This window comes from Alosa pseudoharengus, unplaced genomic scaffold, assembly GCF_046254945.1.
Source record: "Alosa pseudoharengus isolate Yale_2024_CS ecotype anadromous, Long Island Sound unplaced genomic scaffold, YU_APseudo_1.1 YU_APseudo_1.1_scf_14, whole genome shotgun sequence".
Classification (NCBI taxonomy): Eukaryota; Metazoa; Chordata; class Actinopteri; order Clupeiformes; family Clupeidae; genus Alosa; species Alosa pseudoharengus.
The window spans coordinates 38,312,892-38,334,841 of NW_027468609.1; the positions used below are offsets into that span (position 1 = coordinate 38,312,892).

Below are 21,950 nucleotides of genomic sequence, written 5' to 3' on the forward strand. Positions count from 1 at the left end.
TCCACTATTTTCATGCTTTATCATCACTAAATTCTCCCTGATCTACATTCCAGACTTCTGGAAACAATGTCCAAAATGGTCCTTTGTTTGGTAACATAAGGCATATATTCACCGCTTTTCAGCAAAATCTGAGAGGTGTCATGTACATGGGTGGCTGAGTTGGCGTGGAATGACCCTATGGGTCAATTTACACTGAACTTACACTTTAACTAGGTAGCGCTATACCTCAAATGAGTGGATATGGGATGGGTTTACATGGCCCCTTGAGACCAACATACGAAAAAAAGTTGGTCATCTTAGGCCCTACGGTTCTCAAAATATTCACAGAAAACTGTGTCCGGCCTACTCTCCTTTCAGGGAGGCTGGTGCCGCAGAGGGGGCGACGGATCAAAACGAAAATCAATGGTTCCGTGTCATAATTGTGGGGCTACATGCCCACCAAGTTTTGTGCAACTCGGTCTTTCAGTGTCTCGGGCATTGTTGACACATCACATGTTGCTAGGTTGCGGGGACACTGGCGAGACACGCTGCTCTGCTTATTGTCAGTGTTGGGGGTAACGCAACTACGCAAATCAAAACAGTGGTGTGATAATTGAGCCAGTAGAGAAATAACTGTTCAGAATTAATCTGTAGCCTTGGGTAAGCTTCTGCGACGTTTTTAACAGGCTACGCTATAGAGGCTTAGACAACTATGACCCACGTTTTGGTTTTGTAAATTAATTTGCCCTACTTCTTGACTGCAATGTAGCAATTGACTGCTTGACATGTCATTTTTATTTTTCTGTACAATAAACAAATACATCTGCTTTATGCCGCAGAATTAGTGTTGTCACGATACCAAAATTATGACTTCGATACGATACCTGCCATAAATATCATGATGCTCGATACTGAAACGATACTACGGCGAAATCCTAAGATCTCTGGAAAAGAAAGGACTCATACCTCCTCCAAGTGTATTGAGTCATTTGTCTTGTGCAGGTCCATTATGGGTTCTAAACTTCTAAACTTCCTACATAATTATTATTTTTTATAGTCAGTAAAATAGTAGGCCTACTTTGTGTGATTAAGTCCTTTATTGTTTATTATAGTTAATTTACATTGTGTTGTGTTTTGGCAATAAAATAGCTTTAAATAGCCAAACTAGGCTAGATCAAGGTCAGTGTTGAAATTACAGCATGCAAATAACTGAATGCTATGCAGAGGGGCTTAATCTTTATGCCTGATGTACAGTATAGGCTACCCTAGGCCTTCCAGTGTTCATGGGATTTCTTTGCCAGTTGCAAAGGGAAAAATGTAAGGATAGTCTTCTTTGCGCCCAGTGTACAAGTACGACGTTCCAACTATCAGGTCTTCGTCAGATAGGCCTACACCATTACCTGTTGCAATATATCTGTGTGCATTCCTACATTACGTCTATTTCTTTGATAACATGATTTGCTACCACGTAACAATAAGCCGCTATTATTATTAGGACTCAACACGCTTTGGTGGTATTATATGCTGTGGGCTTTAATTAGCGCATTTTGGGTAGCCTATCCTACATCTGGGCAATAATTATTGAACAGTAGTACTGACCGAACATGAAATAGATTGTTTACAAGTTATGGTAATGTTATTCTGGCGGGAACATTGCGCTTTCATCACGTTAGCACCCTATGATTACAGCTCGTTATGTCTCGTCAAAATGATTAGAGCTCGATATGTCTCGTCAAAATTCATCCAGGTTCGCTTTATCCCAGAGAACCATACTCGTTTCACTTAGGCTAGACTAAAACAGAAGAGAAGAACTTGCCACTAACCATGTAGTCGTGTTTTCTATAGCATATTCGTTAACCTGTCGTTCTTTGAACTCTTTAAAAATTTTGGGATAGGCTACGTCTGCGAGGTGTTTAGCCAAGTTCCATGCGTAGCCTACTGCTTTTAAATGACTTTGAAACATATTTTACAAACGGGCCTCTGTGTACCTGATGGCTTGCCTTCACTATTCGAGATATATCCGAAATACTGTAGTTCCAGATTTCACTTCACCTTTTGTTTTATCCACATGGCTGAGGACTGTCGGCAAAGTACTATGTTGTTGACGTTGGCTGCGCACTCACTCACTCAGAGCTGCCTGCTTGACACGCCCACTTGCCTAGATGCGTGCGAGGAGCAGTGAGAGCAGCAGTTCACACAGACACAGAACGTTATTATTTTAATAAAGTATCGATTCTAAAAACGTCGGAAATGGTATCGTTTTTTGCGTGAAGGCATCGTGATACCTTTTTAGTATCGATACACCGTGCAACACTACGCAGAATTACATTCATATTTGGAACTTACATAGTCCAATGCATCGTTACACTAAGTTAGTGTTTCCCAAAACCATAGTAGCAACGAACGTTCGCAACCACTATCGTAAAGTTGTGTAGTTACAACTACAACTCTCGACGTGTGGTAGAATGCTAGTAGAAGCATAGTTCCAGGGATCTTCATGTCAAAGACGTCACTGACGCCAGTTTTTTGTTGGCAAATTAATAATTATAAATATATTTAGGTTTCTAATTGATATTTACACTTCTAACCACCATACATCCATATTTTAAAATGCCCAAGGCAGAAAATACATAAATTAAGTCAATTTGCAGCCATGTGCACGTAAGTAAGTCACACACCTGCAGATAATAATAAGGTGGTGCGCACTTTTTGACGAGTCAGTTGAGAATATGTAGCCTTTGATTTTCATGGGGGGGAGGGGGGGGGTCCTTGTTAGTTTACGCAAACCAGGCCAAGAAGGCTGATTCTGATTTTGATAATACAATCTGCACAAAAGATAAACTTCGGTAAACATCGATGTGAATATTGTTGTCAAAATCTTAACCCAGATTCGAACTCTTGGACAGGGGACTGATAACTGCAACTGCGTTGCATAACTGTGCAACGGCGGCTGTCATCTGCCGGCCTTAACGCAATGCGCCACAGAAGTATGTGCAGGTGCCCGTTCACGTGCTACTAAACGTCATTAACCACCTTAGTCCAGACTACTGAAGTTTGGAAACTATCATGGTCCAAACTTACAGTACTATGTAAGTACGACAGTTTTGGGAAACACTCGTAACTTACATGTTGGTTAGTTGAACGATGCATCCTCTTAGTAAAAAGCTAACCTCCGTAGTTGTACGGGAAACGCACCCCAGATCAGCTTGTAGGCCATTAGCAATCTGTTTATTTTATTTTATGAAGCCTACACAGTAGATCACATGCCACATTCTCACTTTCAATAGACAGATGCAATAGCCATTGGTCAAGTATTGAGTATAAAGCAATTAAGATAGTACCCTATACAAAAAGTACTTCATACTATCATAAAAATTTGTTAAAACGAATAGCATTTTGCAACTTGACAAAACACTGGATTAAATATCGTAGGCACAGGAGAAAACTTGTACATCCATTGGCCCGTGGGGAGATCACATGCCAGTTGCCTCTCCCATCAGTGCTATGACTCGTTCGGCTGTGAGCTTGTTTCGCCAAAAAAACTCTTTTGCAGATATCAATGCGTCTTTGTTCATGGGTTTGGCCTCACAGCAGAGGCTTAGACAACTTTGACCCACGTTTTGGTTTCGTAATTTGCCCTACTTATTGACTGCAATGTAGTCAATTGACTGCTTGACAGGATATTTTTATTTTTCTGTACAATAAACAAATACATCTGCTTTATGCCGCAGAATTACGCACTTGGCCAGCCTATAGAACGGGCACATTTTGGAGAGAATAGAGAATGTACACACGCAAGAATCTGTAGGCTATTTGTGGCCGGTTACCAGCAAACAATTTTTAATGCATTAACTCAAGACGTGAAACATTTTCTAAACAATACAAACAGAAAGGATGCAGCAGGCAGCAAATGTAGAAGAGTAATTTCCAGTGGAAGAACAAAATGCTGAATGAAGCCCAAAGATATGAAGGCATATCTGGCAAGTTGTTATTTTTTTGAAGACGTAAATGGTTGGGCTATAGGCCTAGTTTGCAAGAAGGAGACATAAAGCGTGAGCATGTCACACTATCCACAGCTGTGGTAGCGGGGGTAGGAGGATTACTGTTAGCGCAGGATTTATATAAAATTCTTCAATAGAAGGCCTGCCTCGAATGCAGGCTTGCCCAAAAAAAGGCCTGTGGTTTGCGCAGCCTCTCGACTTCTTTTAAGCTGTCTCAGAGGTGGAAAGTTGCGTTCGTTGGGGGCAGGGCCGGATTAACAATTCATAGACCATTGGGAACAAATGTCTGATGGCCCCCCCTGCCCCCCAGCCAACGTGAATCGGGCGGTCAGTTAATAGGCCTATATCCTGAAGATTTTTATTGCCATAAGGCACGAGCGCATCTGTGAGGCCAAGCCTCACCAAGTAGCCCGTTTGTTTACAACTAACATTACATTTAATTAAACTGCTTATATGCTATGCCGAAATAGTTTCAACATTTTGAATATCAGTGTCGGGTGAAATAGGAAATGTTCTCAAAGTAGCCTTATGGCTGAAAGCTGCTTGGAATCCCCCGTCAAGCAATAACTATACAAAAAGTTAAAAACAGATGACATGAGGCGCGTCACTGACATAATGTGCAAATAATATAGCCTAGATATTCCAATATATTCGAATACATGTGTTTATTTTAGAGGGTATATTCCAACGTCATTTTTGAGCAATTTTGACAGCCCTAGTCCACTGTAGGCTACGCCAATCGTCTATTAACCCATTTACTCCTAAAATGCCTGCTAAAAACGCCTATAGAATCCTATGGCATTCTAGACTAAATAACCTTATTTCCTGAGGGTTTTCTGAAAACATACTAAAAATTGTCAGCGTCTACCAAAATGTAATATCTAAGCCTCTGTAGCACCTAAAAACATGAAATAAAAAGCAGCGGGAGGGTCAATGTTGCGCTACGCAGCATCCAGCGGGAGGGTCAATGTTGCATCATACAGCATCCAGCGCGAATGGGTTAACACCTTCCACCTAACCCCAGTGAGTGGGGGTCGATATGCGTGTGAAATAGCACCATTGAGTAGCCTATGCGAAATAGCCTTAAAATCGTTCCAGTGTTGTGTGCCTTCTGGTTTCTCCACCTACTGGTTTCCTTGTGCGTGCATTCGCTGCAGCAGTTGTCAGCCATTCACAAACAAGTCGTTTTAGGCGGTTTTAAGTCGCTTTTCATACGCCATGAGCGCTCGGCTACATTACAGCCACTCGGACAAAAGACATGTAAAAAAATCTATGTTTTGAAAACTAGCATTAAACTGGATTCGATCCCGTAAAAGCAACACACCTGTGACTCTCTCCATCCTGATTCCCTACTCTTTGAGCCAACTAATATGTTACGCAAATCAATAAACTATTGTAGGCTTCCATTAATTAATAACGTAGGCAACACCCAGGTAACATGTTGTCCAGGCTATCTGAAACAAGTGGTTACCCTTCATCTACATTAACTGGTTACCTTGGGCTGCTAGTCGTCAGTGCACTGTGCACAGTAGGCCTATATCAGTGGTCCCCAAACTTTTTCTTCCGAGGGCCAGTTCACTATGCCTGGCTCTAAGAGAGGGCCAGAGACTCGGAGTATATCAACCATAAATAGCTTAATGCTGTGAACAACAGCAGTCTACCTTAGTTGAATATTCCATTACATTTAATCATCACTGCAATTTAATACCATTGCTAGCTGTGTTTATGTTGCCACCATGCCATATCAGTGTAAAATGTAGCTCAAATGAAATAATACTAATAAAAAGACTCTGTTTCTTTGCATACATAGCTCAAGTTGTGAACAAGCAATATCCTACAAATAATTTAAAGTTATCAAACTATGAGAGTTTTATGAAGTGCTGGCAAACACATCTGAAATGACCACCATTCTAACCTTTACTCACTTGATGAGAACTTTGAACTCTGTATGAACATTTGAACGTCTGAATAAAAAATAGAAATAATTATCCCAGAAAGTCCCAGAAATATGACTTGAATAGAAGTTAGTTAGCTATTAACAAATAATTGATAAACTTTTAGAATACTTTGAGCACTGATGCAGTCAGCATATGCCTCTTACATTGTTTGCAGGTAGGCCTACATTTCATTCCGTTTTCAATGGCAAACGCAAAACAGCGCCAAAACAACCACTAGTGGACAAAAAGAGTATTACATGTGTACTGTTAAGACTCGCCATAGAGAATGAATGGGGAAATTACGCCGGTTATAGTTTGACGATGTCGTACTCCCGTGCGGGCCAGATGCTATATACCACGGACATGTTTCGGGGGGCCACCCAAAATGAGTTGGCGGGCCGTATTCGGCCCGCGGGCCGTAGTTTGGGGACCACTGGCCTATATGCTACTCTTTGTGGTTGATCAACTAAAAATAAAAGATGTATTTGGTGATGACGTTATTGTAGGCCTAGTAGACCTAAATTCTGAGAAATTAAATGGTACGAGAAACGATTTACATAGCGCACCAGACTGCGATGTCTTCAAGGGTTGAATGAAGGGAGTTTGCAAAAATTTGTGTATTTTTCAAGTCAATAAACATTCTTAATTTTCGAATGTCTTTGTCAGGGAACATCTGACTTTTCAAAACCATAGGCCTGGTAGTCGCTCAGACAAGGAGTTATAAGATAAAGGCAATACCATTTGTGTCACCTAATGCAGTTCAGTGAATTAGCAAGATACCATCAGAAGCCAACAATCATAAAGCACCTGTGCGCGCGCGCTCTCTCCCCTGCGCATGAAGCTGTCTGCGTGTTGTAGGCTAGATTTGCGTTAGTTCTTTCTATCTGCTTTACTTTTGTGAGTTGCGACCACCTAGGCTATGTTATAGATGTTCTATAAGGTACCAGTGTTTAGCTGTGTCACAAAACAATAAGCTTTGTCAGACTACTTTTAAAATGATATTCAGGGCTATATACATTTTAAACATTCGGGGCTGAAGACCCGACAAAGCCTTGCGTTAATTCTTCAGGTGGGAAGTGTCAGGAATTTTCATACGAGAGACGCTCTCATTGGTGGTTAGTATATGGAGTAGGGGATTGACAGCAACATAGCCAATCACATTATGAGAGATGCTGAATTTAACATAAACTGCGATGTTTGATTTTAAATTAATGTAAATTTAGCCGGGACTGTAAGCTGGCACACGTGGGTGCTCGATGTTTTCAGTGGGTGCCCGAGAGACGGAGCACCCACGGTATCGGCGCCTATGACAAGCGTATCTCGCGGTTGCATCCATTACAAACAAACATGCAATGTGAACGTCTGGGATTGGGGAGAGCACTAAATGCTCTTTTGAATAAGCACAAAGTCAAGGCTTTAAATGAAAAACACTCTTTAATAATCAAAAAATAAATGCTAATGAAGTAAACTTCAAAAATCAAAAATCGTTGTAACTCCGTGATAACAGGACGTAACAGGAAGGCATTTGGCTGAGCAACGGAGGTTAATATGCTCTATATTTTGTCCAAATGATGTCTGTCTATCGTCGTTGCACTCGGAGAAAACCAGAATGTTTAATTTGTCCTGCATTTCTTCTACGGCTGCAAACGGGATTCACTCGCAGTTAACCAAATATTTCTTTATTAGGGCAGGGCAGGCATATTTCTGGCTATTAAATTATTTCTAAACCAGTCTGCTAAAGTCTGTAGTGAAGTCTGTGTAGGGGTTTCCAGCTCCATTTCTTTTTACGAGACACCCTGCTCACTTGAGACCTCTGCCGGTTGTTGCAGCGTCGTTGCAGCGTCACTGGGAAAATACAAATTAAAGTCGCGTGATACCACGTGATCCCGCGAGCGGACCGCGAGGGAAGCAGGCCAAGTCGAAGCACTGCCCACTGTAAAGGCCGTCTTACAATTGAACATATCGTGCTTTTTGGTGTATCTAAAGTACGCTCCTTTTGCTGAGTCTAGCAGCAGAGAAAGCTATATCACAAAAACAGTGTTTGAGCTGGGAACAAAAAAACTGCAGCTGCAGTTAGAGAGAGACCTTGTAATTACATTATTGTTAGGTTGCAGTAACATAAGTCTATGACAATAATGCCAGGAAAGCTTACAAAGGGTGTAAGATACTGAATATTCATACCAGAGTTTGATTATCCTGACGGTTTATGGTTACTATACGACATTCATTTGACCCATCTTTGCTGGCCTGCTTGACACTGATATCTATGACATCTGGGAAATCACAGTATGTCTGATATTCCTGAAAAAGACATAAAAGAAAAGTTACTTGATACACAACCTTGGTGTACACATATCTTAATGGTTATTTATAGCTTGCAACCAACTGAATATCTCTTCTCACTTTTGTACATGTACAGGGTTCCGACTGTCAAATGTTATATTCCATGACTTTTCCCTGACTTTCTATGACAAAAACTGAATTTCCATGGCCTACTATATAATGAATGATACAATACCCAGCAAAAAGTTCAGAGCAGTTGCGTAGCATTCAAGAATCTTTTACTTTTTTAGAGCAGGAGATTAATAAATGGCCATTACAAAAACAAAGTGGGCTAACCACAACTACTCAAGCAAGCAGTAAATCTAATAAGATATACAACCCCACATCAGAAAAAGTTTGGACGTTGTGTAAAATGTGAATTAAAAACAGAATGTAATAATCTCATAAACTCATTTTTAGTTGCAAAAAGGACACAGAAAACAAATCAAATGTTGAAAATGACAAATTTTGTTAATTTTGAATTTGATACCAGCAACATGTTTCAAAAAATGTTAGGACGGGGGTAAGAAAATGCTGGAAAAGTTGTGTAATGATAAAGAAAACAAAAGGAGGAATGTTTCACAACTAATTAGGGTAACGGGCAACACGATTGAGTATGAAAAAGAGCATTCCAGAAAGGCAGGGTCTCTTAGAAGTTAAGATGTATGGGTATTCATCACTCTGTGTAAACCTGTGTGCACAAATGATTAAACAATGTAATTGTAATGTTTCTTAATATGAAATTGTGAAGTATTTGGGGAGTCCATCATCCACAGGACATAATATTATTAAAACATTCAGAGAATCCAGAGAAATCTTTGCAAACAAGGGAAAGAGCTGAAAAACAAATTGGATGGTTGTGGTCTTTTGGACCTCAAATGGCACTGCATCAAAACCAGACCTCTTTCCAGACCTGTCTTTGTATGGGCTCAGGGCTCTCTGATAACCATTGTCTACGTGCACAGTTTGATACTCAATTCAAAAGCTGCATCCAAAATTGCAACAGCCAAAACTGTATTGAAACATGATACAGAAAATACCACCGTCTTACCTGAACCTGAGCTTGTTGAAAATGGACTGAGGTGACATGGAAAAAGGTCATATGGTTAGACCAATCAAAATTGGCCATTGTTTTAGGAAATCATGGAGTTATCTGGGCTAAAGAGGAGATGGCCTATCCATGTATCCAACCTATCCAACTTGTTTTAGTGCTCAGTTCGAAATCCAAAATCTATGACTGTGTAGAGGAGCATTAGTGCTTACAGCATGGGCATCATGCACCATGCACATTTGGCAAAGCACAATCAATTCTGAATGATGTATACAGGTTTTGAGCAACATATACTGCCATCCAGGCAGTCTTTTCCAAGGAAGACCTTGAATATTTCAGGAAAACAGTGCCAAAATGAATTCTGCACATTTTTAAACAGTATTTCTCTATAGAGGAAGAGTCCAGGTGCTAAAATGCCCTTTCTGCAGTCCAGATTTGTCAAATTAGGTGCATCATGGAATGAAAAACATGATTAAGAATACCCCATACTGTTGAGCAACTAAAATCCTATATTGAGGAGTAATGGGACAACATTTTATTCTCAAAACTCTAGCAACTGGTCTCCTCAGTTCCTAAACATTTACAGAATTTTGTTAAAGGAACACTTCACCCATTTGCATTAAGCTTTGTATTGTTAGAAACCCAGTCATATTTTTGAATGGTTGTGCATTATTCCCTCACGGGAGAAATACGGATTTCACTCTACTCTACTTCCCTCCCAGACGAGCTGAACCACTTCTATGCTCGATTTGACCGAGAAAACAAGGAGGCAGCCTTTAAGTCAGCTGTTTCACCGGACTAGGACATACTCCAATTTTCCACCTCAGAGGTCTGCGACATCCTGGGCAGAGTGAATGCTTGGAAAGCTGCTGGCCCTGATGGAGTTCCCGGACGTGTGTTGTGATCCTGCTCGGAGCAGTTGGCTGGTGTCTTCACCAACATCTTTAACATGTCTCTAGCCCACTCAACAGTCCCCCACAGTTTTAAATCTGCCACTATTGTTCCGGTGCCTAAAGAGTCCACAGCCAAAGATCTGAACGACTTCCGCCCGGTTGCACTGACACCCATTATTGTGAAATGCTTTGAGAGGCTGGTCCTCTCACAGCTGAAATCATGTCTGCCTGCTACACTGGATCCCGTATCAATTTGCCTACCGACGCAACAGATCAACAGAGGATGCCATCTCCACAGCGCTCCATCTGGCACTCACCCATCTGGACAGTCCCAATACATATGTTAGAATGCTGTTCATTGATTTCAGTTCAGCATTCAACACTGTGATCCCCTCCAAGCTGATATCCAAGCTAGGCCAGCTTGGCATCAGCAACTCACTTTGCAACTGGATTATGGACTTCCTTACTAACAGACCCCAGACTGTTAAATTAGGAAGTCTCTCCTCCTCCACCATCACCCCTGTTTATGGCTCCAATGCCATAATCAAGTTCGCAGATGACACCACAGTGGTGGGCCTGATCAGAGAGGAGGATGAAATAGCATAGAAAGGAGGTTCAGCACCTAGCTATGTGGTGCAAAAACAATAACCTGGCACTCAATACCCAAAAGACCATCAAAACACCATCCACAATGTGGAGAATAGCTATAGATATGTATTAGTTTTGGGTGTTTTTTTAGACAATGGAAACTGGTGAACTTCTCAAAGTAAACGGTAACACTAAAGCAAGAGGCTACACTGAGATTCTGGAGGAAAAGATCAGGCAGTGTGCCAAGAGACCTGCCCCAATAGGCATCATTGGACCATTAAACCATACAATGATCCAAAACATACAGCTAAACAAGGCAAGAAATGGTTAACAGAGAACAATATACATATTTATCTCTGTAGACATGTCATCTGGAAAACCTGTATTCATCCAACTATACACTGTACATTATTAGTCTCTATTGTATACACAACCATACCTGCACTTAGTATTTAATGCTTCTTTGCACTTCTGGTTGAATGTCAACTGCATTTCATTGGCTCTGTACCTATACTCTGCTAAATGACAATAAAGTTGAATCTAATCTAAAATCTAATCTAAGAAACTAAAACCAATATCCGCCATCTTTCTAAGTTAAGCTAACAGGCTAGGCTCTTGGTCTGCGGAGAAAGCTGATAAGTAACGACAATGGCGGATGGTATTTTTGAAACTGATATGGCAAATGGGGATTCTGAAGATCTGGTGTGTGAATCTGATGCTCGTGATTACCTGTATGAGCCGCAATACAGCGAGGAAGTATAGGTACAGAGCCAATGAAATGCAGTTGACATTCAACCAGAAGTGCAAAGAAGCATTAAATACCAAGTGCAGGTATGGTTGTGTATACAATAGAGACTATTATCACCCGGAGAGAAGAAATACTCTTTTCTGATTGGCTGGCGGGTGGCCTTTAATTCTGAATAACAGGACACCGTTCCATGTCAATGCTTATGAATGGTAATTTAACAACCATAGTAGGACGACGGTTGCAGCGCTCTAGAATCTTTGGTTGCAGGCTTCCCAACAATGGAATCAACTGTAAACAAGCTAACTGTCCATGCTAAAGTTGTACAACAAGCTGAACTAGTGAGCTTCTTTTTAAACAGAACCGCATTTCCAGTGTTTACTGGAACCGCGTGTTTCCAGTGTTTACTCGGGTGGAGGCAACTCCCCTTTTTTGCCCCTCACCCTCGTCCATTAATTCCGTATAACAGGACACCTCGGCGGCCGTTATCCCTTACATAATGTACAGTGTATAGTTGGACGAATACAGGTTTTACATGTCTACAGAGATAAATATGTATATTGTTCTGTTAACCAGCAAGACCTGCCTGTCGATTAGCAGGAAGAGTCCTGGCCGGCTCAAGCTAGGGACCGGGTCTCGCGAAATCAGTTTGAAGATAAGTAGCCTAACGTTACTCTCAAATTAGTCGCACATTAGTTAAATGTCAATTCGCGGGTCATCTGACATGGAAATATGTAAAATGTGTTTTTGTGCGTACAAGTAGCCTAATGATAGTTCGCAAAATAGAGATTTTTGAAAAATTCCATATGAAGAACAGGACCTTCGATATATGGCCACAAGATTGAATGCTACATAATGCTGCAATGACCGTTTTAATGTTAGAATCCTTATTAATGCCAAAATGTAGTGTGGGAATGTAGTGTGGGAGTTGTTGGCTTTCATCCACATGAGCCAAAAATACAGTTTATTTTTTATTTTTCGATAGATAGATAGATACTTTATTGATCCCGAAGGGAAAATGAGGGAATGATGTACGACCATTCAAAAATATGACTGGGTTTTTAACTATACAAAGCTTAATGTAAATGGGTGAAATGTCCCTTTAAATAAAGAGGTAAAAGCAGCACAGTGGTAAACATTCCCTGTCCCAACATTTTTTTTAAACATGTTATTGGTATCAAATTCAAAATGAACATATATTTTCCATGAAATAATCCAAATTTTCATTTTCAACATTTGACAATTTGTCTATGTCCCTGTTGCTGCTAAATATGGGTTTACAAGACGTGTTTATTATCACATTCTGTTTTTATTTGCATTTTACACAACATCCCAACTTTTTCTGATTTGGGGTTGTACACCAATTCTGCATGGACATATATTTTTATGAATGTATTTTGGCAAGTACATTGTAAACAAATTCCCTGATATTCCATGACTTTGCCCCAAACATGCTAAAATTCCCTGACCTTCCATGTCTGGAATAGACTTTACAAAATCCCATGACTTTAATTGTGTGGGAACCCTGCATTTAATATTCTTAAATTTTACTTTAATGTCATGACAGTCAAATGGAAATCATAAGTGGGAAAGACCCACCAATATCACAGATCGGATCAGGTATCGGCTCTGGGGTGCGTTACTACAAAAGTTAGCTTTAGTTTAATTAGACAATGATTATGTGACAAAGAGCCTTGGCCCACAGAAACTCTACTATAGGAGCTGCACCACAGTCAATTAGAAGCACCCGATTGCACTAGTGTACAATGTATTGATTTAAGATAAATTATACATTTTGGTTGTGTTAGGGTGTTTAAGAGACATTACTGTAACTCCCTCTATGCTGGTGTTAGCCAAGCCTTTCTCACTTGCAATTGGTCCAAAATGATCCAGTCTCCATTTACTGGCATCCAGTGCATTACAGGATTAACTTTAAAATCTTACTGTTGACTTATAAATCTCATAAAAGGTCATGCCTCTACCTACCTTTCAAATCTGTTCAATAGTTATACCCCAGCAAGAACACACAGATCCTCAACGGGATTTCTCCTAACTGTCCCCAATATGAAATACTGAGGAGATTGTCCTTTTGCAGTGGTTGCCCCTAAACTCTGGAATGTTCTACCCTTCATTTCAGGCTGGCCCCTACTTCCTTCTTTTTTGGCAGATCTATTTTTACTTTTTGTTGTTGTTGTTGTTGTTGTTGTTAACCCTTTCTCTCTCATTGACTCCTGAATCTGTCCAAATGGTCGCTTCAGAATGTTGAAAGAAAAATAATATATTGCAGAGAAGGCCGTACATAGGATTAAGGCATGCAAAATATTCCCCTTAAACAGGTGATTGGAGATAGGTTCAGATCAATGACGTCATCAGAAGTGGACTCCCACTGGTTAACGTGTCAACCATAGGTTTGCTTTTATCTGCTTGTTTGTAACTAATGTGCATGTTTGTAACTGTGATTGTACAAGTGCTATATAATTTAATTGACATGGACATTGACATATACCCAACATTCAAAGTAGGGCCCTGTGAGCTCTATGGATGGGGAACCACTCCCTATGTAGGTATTAAGGGCTAATTCTAAGTTAATGGACACCCAATGATTTGAAGTAACAGGTGAATAAACACTAACTAGAAATGCAATTCCAAGGAATTACCAGAGCATGAAGATACAAAAAATCTAATGTAGCATCATGTATAGTTAAAGCAGATAATGTAGGCAAAGAGAAAGGGGCTAAAATGAGTTACATTTAGTGTAGATTACACTATGTTGTTATTAGATAGGTGTTGCTAGGGCTGCACGATTTGGGGAAAATATCTAATTGTGATATGATTTCTGACAGATATTGCGATTGCAATATGATTTTTGAATGTCAATGAATTGATTCAGTAGGGGTGGGCGATATGGCCTAAAATTCATATTGCGGTATAATTTGGGACACATACGGTAAACGGTATATATTGCGGTATAATTTGGTGTGTGAATTCCAATATAGGTCTAGCAGGTTCTTGCATAAAATAGTCAAGATTGTTACTTATTTAAAAATGTATTGGCTATAAAAATGATCAAAGTTTTATTTAGCCTATTCACTGCAGTAGACATCACTGTATGAAACATTACAAAAACATGAAACATGACATATTACATAGAACTGTAAATCATCTGATCATCTAATATTTACAGATATCTAGGCTATAACATTTATTTTATATTTGGCCTGTTATAAAATCATGTATTGAACAATTTAACCACAGCTCAGCTTTAAGAAACTCAAATAGCCTAGATGCATGCTTAGCATTTTGTGATCATTAGGCTAAGGTTACTTTCACAAACTCAGTCAGCTGTCCTCTGATTTACCAATATCTAGGCGATATTTGTAACATTTATTTTGTATTTGGCCCGTTATGAAATCATGTGGAACAATTTAAACACATTGTAAAACTTAAAGCCCAAATTTGGAGACATCCATGCATGTCGAAATTTACTACAAATTCAAAACTGGTTTACTCTGGAACGGCTAACTGTACAGGGGACTGCTTTACACCTTTGTGTTAGGTAAGGTCTGCTGTTTATTTTGATATGAGGTTTGTCGTGTGTTAAAAGAAGGGTTCGTGAAGTATCCGAGATGAATGGGTTGGGAGATCATGGGACGCAAAACCTTCAGTAGATTAAATTGAATTATATTATTTACTTTTCTCGCGAACCGTTCAACTAAGCAATTATCGGGTAACATCGTTTAAAAGCTGAGAAAAAGCTCTTTCATGTGATACTTGTGATGTCTGTGTGATGAATAGGCTACTTCGCGAGTAGTTCAACTGAGATGAATGGAATTTGGACGCACTTTCTCCACTGCGTAAAATACTCAATTAATTTGCGCTGTGAATGCTTAGATTATTTTGACAGGCCACACAGGCTAAATAAAAATCGCTATTAGTAGGACGCAAAGCAGAATATTGAAAGAACCAAGGCCACCGTGGCCTGTAAACCTCTGATTTTCAAAGGGGCCTCACGGCCAACGCAAGAGGCAACGACGTGGCCGTCGTGAAATTCCTACCCTGTTTGGGGGTTTATGTCTGTATTTCTCCTAAGTTATAAGTCTAAAGTTAGCGTCTTTATCATGACATGTTTCCCTTTTAGTTCTCCCTTGTGTGTGATCCTTTTTATGTGGGGGGCTGCGTCCACCCCTGTATGTGTAGCGTGTGTGTGTACTTTACCTGCTCCGTGTGTATTGTGTTCTGGGTCTGTGTCCCTGCTCTCGTTCTCAGCTAATAAACCTTTTGATTGGACAACTGTCTGTGTCGCTATCAAATCGTTACAATACCTTCACCGCTCGCTGCCATTTTTCCACACCTGTGGCCTCCTCGTGGTTGCTGCCGGTCCCGGCAGGCCAAGCGTGTTGCAATTTGATGACATAATGACCTATCGCAATATGCCGGTATAACAAAAATCTCTATCGTTGGCCAAATTTTTATCGCATACCGTTTATATCGCCCAGCCCTATGATTCAGTTCAGTATTCCAAATGTCTCTAATTTGTGCCACCTCTGATTGGTGAGCACGCTTGGTGCACAAGAAGCACAGCATCCCAGACCAACTATAAAGCTCACCAATCAGAATTTCTGTGCCCCTCACACACTATGCACATCCACCAACCAGAAGTGGCATAGTCAAGGAGGATGAAATTAATATAAAAGTCAGAAATGTGACAAAATTAACTGTGCATTATTATTTGTAGCTTTTGAGATTCGATTTTGCGTTGGTTCATATTGTGATTACAATAACTGTGCAGCCCTAAATGCTTGGGTAATCATGTTGGTTGCTATGGAGGTTGCTAAGTAGTAATTGAATTAGACATGGATGTTGATGAATGTTGATAGTTTAATAGATGTTGACACATAGTCTAATGGATGTTTATAGACAGATTGTTTAATGGATGTTGATAGGTAGATTAATGGATGTTAATAGACAAATAGACAGTTAAATGGATGTTTATAGGTAGATAGTTTAGTGGATGCTGATAGACAGATAATTTAATGTTTTGCTATTATAGGTTGCTATGCTAATTTGTAGTGGTGGTTGCTAGGTTATTGCTAGGGTAATTAAGACGGTTGCTAGGGTGTTGCTAGAGTACATATGGTGGTTGCTATGCCAAATAAAATGGTTGCTATTCTGGTTGCTAGAGTAATCATGTTGGTTGCTATGGTGGTTGCTAGGGTACTCATGGTGGTTGCTTGCCATATAAAGTGGTTGCTAGGGTAATCATTGGTTGCTATGGTGGTTGCTAGATTGACATGCTTTAATGGATGTTGATAGACAGCTAGTTTAATGAATGTATGAATGTTGATAGAGAAATAATTTAATGGATGTGTATAGGTTGATCATTTAATGGTTGTTGATAGGACTATATGTTAATGGATAAATATATGGTTGGAAGCAGATGGATGGAGAGAAAGTTGGATGGAAAGTGGCTTGTATTAATATTCCTAGGGTAATTGTGATGGTTGCTAAGGTGTTGATATGGTGGCACATATGGAGGTTGCTAATAGACAAATAGTTGACAAATAGTTTACCGGTAATATGAACCATTTTTTTTAAAGTAAACTGCCTTTCAAAGAGACTTCACAAAACAACACAATCTTGTATTCTCTTATGCCTAACAGGTTCATGTAATAGTGGAGAAATCAGTAAAACAGAATGAAAGGTACCTGCTCCTCTTTGGCATTTTCTTGGAACCACTGAATGCCATGGTTAGCAGTGACAACAATGGTGACATCTCCAGCTGTGTGTTCATTAACACAAAATCTCTCAGAGAAGGCAGTAGGCTGAAGGCTCTCTAGGTTCACCAGATACTTGAGTTTCAGATCGCGGGCAGCTGCCTTGCACTCACTGAACTGCTGGATGAACCTCTTAAAGCGGTATCGGATTCTCTTGCGCGTCACAAAGTGGTAGTCTTGAATGTGAGCACGCATATCCTTGGGCAAAAAAGATTTGTAGCTATAGGAAAAAAGTTGTGTAAGTAAGACGTGCGAGTAGAGAAAACAGAATGCACTTTGTTGCATATTCCTGCAATAAGGTAAGGTAAGGTAAGTTCAAGTTCAAGTTCAAATTTATTTACTCCTAAAAGGATTTATCAGTAAATATATTTCTTGTGATCAAGAGCCAGCTCAGTTTTAAAGAATAAATTAAATAATAGTAATTAAAAAGGTAATTAGGTAAGGTAAGGTATATTTATTTATGTAGCACATTTTCCAGCACTGCAGCCATTCAAAGCACTAAAGAAGATAAAATTGTGTGGGGGTCATTCCATGTGAAAACAGCCATTATCAGGGTATCATGTACATGGTACCTCTCAGATTTTGCTGAAGAGCGGTGAAAATATGCCTTATGTTACCAAACGAGGGAATCTGAAGTTTCATCAGGTCAATATCTCAAACGGTTTGCCCGTGACGTCCATTTGAATTTCGGGTGCCACGGCCCTAAATTGACACATTGAAATTTCACATTTCATCCTTTGCCATTTTTGGAAGCCCATAACGTCTGTTCTAATAGTGGTAGAAGGCTGGAAACTGGTGTGGAGGCAGAATCAACATTCCTTACTGTTTGGGTGAGAGGTGGGTCACCAAAGTCCTAAAAGATTTTGACAGCATGTGTGATTTTTCATTTTTTGGGTGGCCGTAGCACCACAATTAATGATCATATTTATTCTAAACAGGATTATTTGTTATATGTGGGAACCTTGCTGTTGCCTAAATTAATTTGAAGGGTATGGTACCACTGGTGGGGGTTTCATGGGGGTCCAAAAACCCTCTCCGGCAGAGGTGACACTTTTGGAACCCCATATTTGGACCCCCAAATGACCATGTGGGCACTTGATGATCCTAATGGGATTTATACCAGATAAAGATACATATTTGTTCTTTCTTTTAATGAAATAACATTTTTGACTATGAAGCTCCATAATATGAATTTTATTCTTCATAATGCACCATTTTGGACATTGTTTCCAGAAGTCTGGAATGTAGATCAGGGAAAATTTAGTGATGCATGAAAATAGTGGAAATAACTTAGTATTATCCTCAGTGATGGAAAACAATTAAATACTGAGACTGTCACGGATTAACCCCTTATCACCCATGAAAGAGACCCGCCATCAAACTTTTAAAGAACTAAATAACAAGAATGTTACATGGTGTTAGAACACTACAAATAAAAGGGAGTTTTTCCTTGCCCCTGTCACTCTCCAAATAAAATTGAAAATTAAATTGAAGTGTCTTTAACTATTATCCAAGAAATTGTGGAAGCAGTGGCATCATGTTGTCATGGTCCTTTTGGTCAAGTTTGTATTGGTGAGCACTGCATCCATAGGTGTCTGGCACACTGACACAACAAATTATATGTTGGAATGGCACCCAACAGGGGATCTGTCTTTGGTCCGATGGCCATGTGAGGATGTTGTTGACACACTTCATAAATTTCACAAAAACGTCACCATGTTCATTTGAACTTTCAACAATGTTTCCAATGAACCAGTCATCATCATAGATACAGGCAATGTATTTTCCTGGCTGGAAAACTGAGTTTTGTGGCTGATCTGACTGCGAGTGTTCTGCCTCCGGGTGGTCTGTGGGCTTTTCTCAATATGCGTTCTTTTCTATACTTGTGTTCTCATGAACTTGAAAATCGTTCTGAAACGTCATCAATCACCGCCGAAGTACTGTTCCAATTCACAAGTTCGCATTTATTCAAGAACGCATAACATTCCCGGAAGTGTTCTCGAATCGTTGGTTTTATCAAGGATGCATCGGGTGGTGACTTGGTGGCTTGAAGATTCCACAATGCATTACGTCAGCTCAGCCGTGACTCACATAAGAGAAATGGCAGCATTGATACATAATAGGCCTACCTATCATAATTGCTGCTACAATCCGATCCATGTTTAGGCTATAAACGGTAGGCTACAGGCTTCACAACTAACGTTAATCATAACTGTCACTTAAACTGCGAACTTCAAACGTTGTTCCCGCCATCGGCAAGTGAATATATTGTTGTTAATATTTAATTAAAAAAATAAATGAGAAACAAACTTAAACAAGCTGGTGAATTATATATTTTATTGTAAATGTCAGAAATACTGGGTAGACCAATAGAGCAATAGGTAAATGACTAGACTCCCGAGCTGTTCCGAGAGTAGCTGCCGTTGGCAAGAACGCTGCGGTCTCAAACTGCAAATTGAGCGTCCTGTGTCCTCGCGTTCTCCAGAGTCTGGACTCACGATCTTAACTTTTCAAGTTCGAACTTTCAAGAACGGGAGACCGTTCTTTAGCGTACTTTGTATTGAGAAAAGCCCTGTATCCAAGAATTCTGAATCTGATTGTTGTCCTGCATCGACATCTGTGAATATTGTATCCTGTGATATTATTTTTTATCCGTATCTTATTTTTGGAAATTGGTATAAAGCAATCATGCGATCGTGTTCCACTGATCGTTTTGGCCGAGGCGTAACGTCTCTCCAATTTGTATGTTTCCTCATGTTTTTTAATATCTTCTGCACTAACAAAGAAGAATGTAATGTTCTTAATGTTTTCTTTTGCCCATTGAAACATTGGTGTCAGAATATGGTTTGCATCAGTGGCCTGAAGACTTGCTCTTGCTGCAAAACGTTTGAGAGTTCCGCCAATTCCATCACATGGGCTTTTCCCATACAAAGTTGCAAAAAAGCGACTTGCAAAAAACATTAAGAACATTACATTCTTCTTTGTTAGTGCAGAAGATATTAAAAAACACGAGGAAACGTATGAACTGGAGAGACGTTACGCCTCGGGCAAAATTATCAGTAGAACATGATCGCATGACAGTCTCAGTATTTAATTGTTTGCCATCACTGAGCATAGCCTAATACTAAGTTATTTCCACTATTTTCATGCTTTATCATCACTAAATTCTACCTGATCTATATTCCAGACTTCTGGAAACAATGTCCAAAATGGTGCATTATGAAGAATAAAATTCATATTATGGAGCTTCATAGTCAAAAATGTTATTTCATTAAAAGAAAGAACAAATATGTATCTTTATCTGGTATATTTTTTATATATATTCTTTATTTTGGGGTCCAAATATGGGGTTCCAAAAGAGTCACATCTGCCGGAGAGGGTTTTTTTGGACCCCCATGAAACCCCCACCAGTGGTACCATACCCTTCAAATTAATTTTGGCAAGAGCAAGGTTCCCACATATAACAAATAATCCTGTTTAGAATAAATATGATCATTAATTGTGGTGCTAGGGCCACCCAAAAAGTGAAAAATCACACATGCCATCAAAATTTTTTAGGACTTTGGTGACCCACCTCTCACCCAAACAGTAAGGAATATTGATTTTGCCTCCAGAATTATGTAGTACAGGCTACAGTGAACTACCACACCAGTTTCCAGCCCTCTACCACTTAGAACAGACATTATGGGCTTCCAAAAATGGCAATAGATGAAATGTGAAATTCCAATGTATCAATTAGGGCCGTGGCACCCGAAATTCAAATAGACGCCACAGGCAAACCGTTCGAGATATTGACCTGAAACTTCAGATTCCTTTGTTTGGTAACATTAGGCATATATTCACCGCTTTTCAACAAAATCTGAGAGGTGTCATGTACATGGGTGGCTGAGTTGGCGTGGAATGACCCACGGGCATTAAGCTAAACCCTTTATCCACTTTAAATAAACCTGTGCAATTCTAAAATTATATGAAAAAAAACAACAACAAAAAACAGTCCAAACTTCACTTAGTTAACTTTTATGGTACCTGTGAAGTGTGAACTGTTTATATTGATTATCAGTATGCTTTTGAGACATTACCACCTATAATATGTACATAACACGGATGGAATACATGGTTATCGGTAAATCTCTAAAACGGCACCAAATAGTTCGCAACACACGCTGAACTTCAGAAATTCTTTAGAACACAGCTGATCTGCTTTCACTTGTGAATGAAGTTTCACTTCATAGAAGTGACCGGACTACTTGCGGAGAGATATGAAAGACGTAAATCAGAGGCACAAACCCATTGTCGTTGACAGCGATAATTATATGATTGCAGCGGTAAATACTAGCCTGGTGTTACCATCCTACGTACTTCCGGCCAAAATTTGATTTCAGCCTCGCACGTAGTCTGGCCCAACCCACAGTATGCGGCTCGCGTACGACCGCGCCAATCAGCGAACAGTTGAGTGATGACGCGGAACTTGCCTGCCGAGTTGCTTGTAGTCCAGCGAAGCTTGTAGTTCAACAGCACAGCAACAATGGCGACGGAGGAAGAGACGCTAGAAGCTATCCGCGAAGTTGTCGCAACTCTCGAGGGCATCACGCAATTTAAGCAGGAGCAAGAGGCTTGTCTTGTCAATTTTATAAATGGCAAGGACGTATAACTCTCCTTC

General features: G+C 39.9%; 1 protein-coding gene across 2 annotated transcripts in view; it reads right to left on the reverse strand.

The window, feature by feature from the left end:
• The window catches only part of jak2a (Janus kinase 2a), a 136,696-nt gene that overhangs the window by 68,993 nt on the left and 45,753 nt on the right, over positions 1-21,950 (reverse strand). The window contains exons 7-8 of one of the 2 annotated variants that reach the window (XM_076284901.1): positions 17,222-17,510; positions 8,099-8,218 (exon numbers count right to left, since the gene is read on the reverse strand). In XM_076284901.1, coding sequence (XP_076141016.1) covers positions 8,099-8,218; positions 17,222-17,510 — 409 coding nt within the window. Of the gene's footprint in view, positions 1-8,098; positions 8,219-17,221; positions 17,511-21,950 lie in introns of those variants that run through there. The other variant, XM_076284902.1, reaches the window with a different exon arrangement.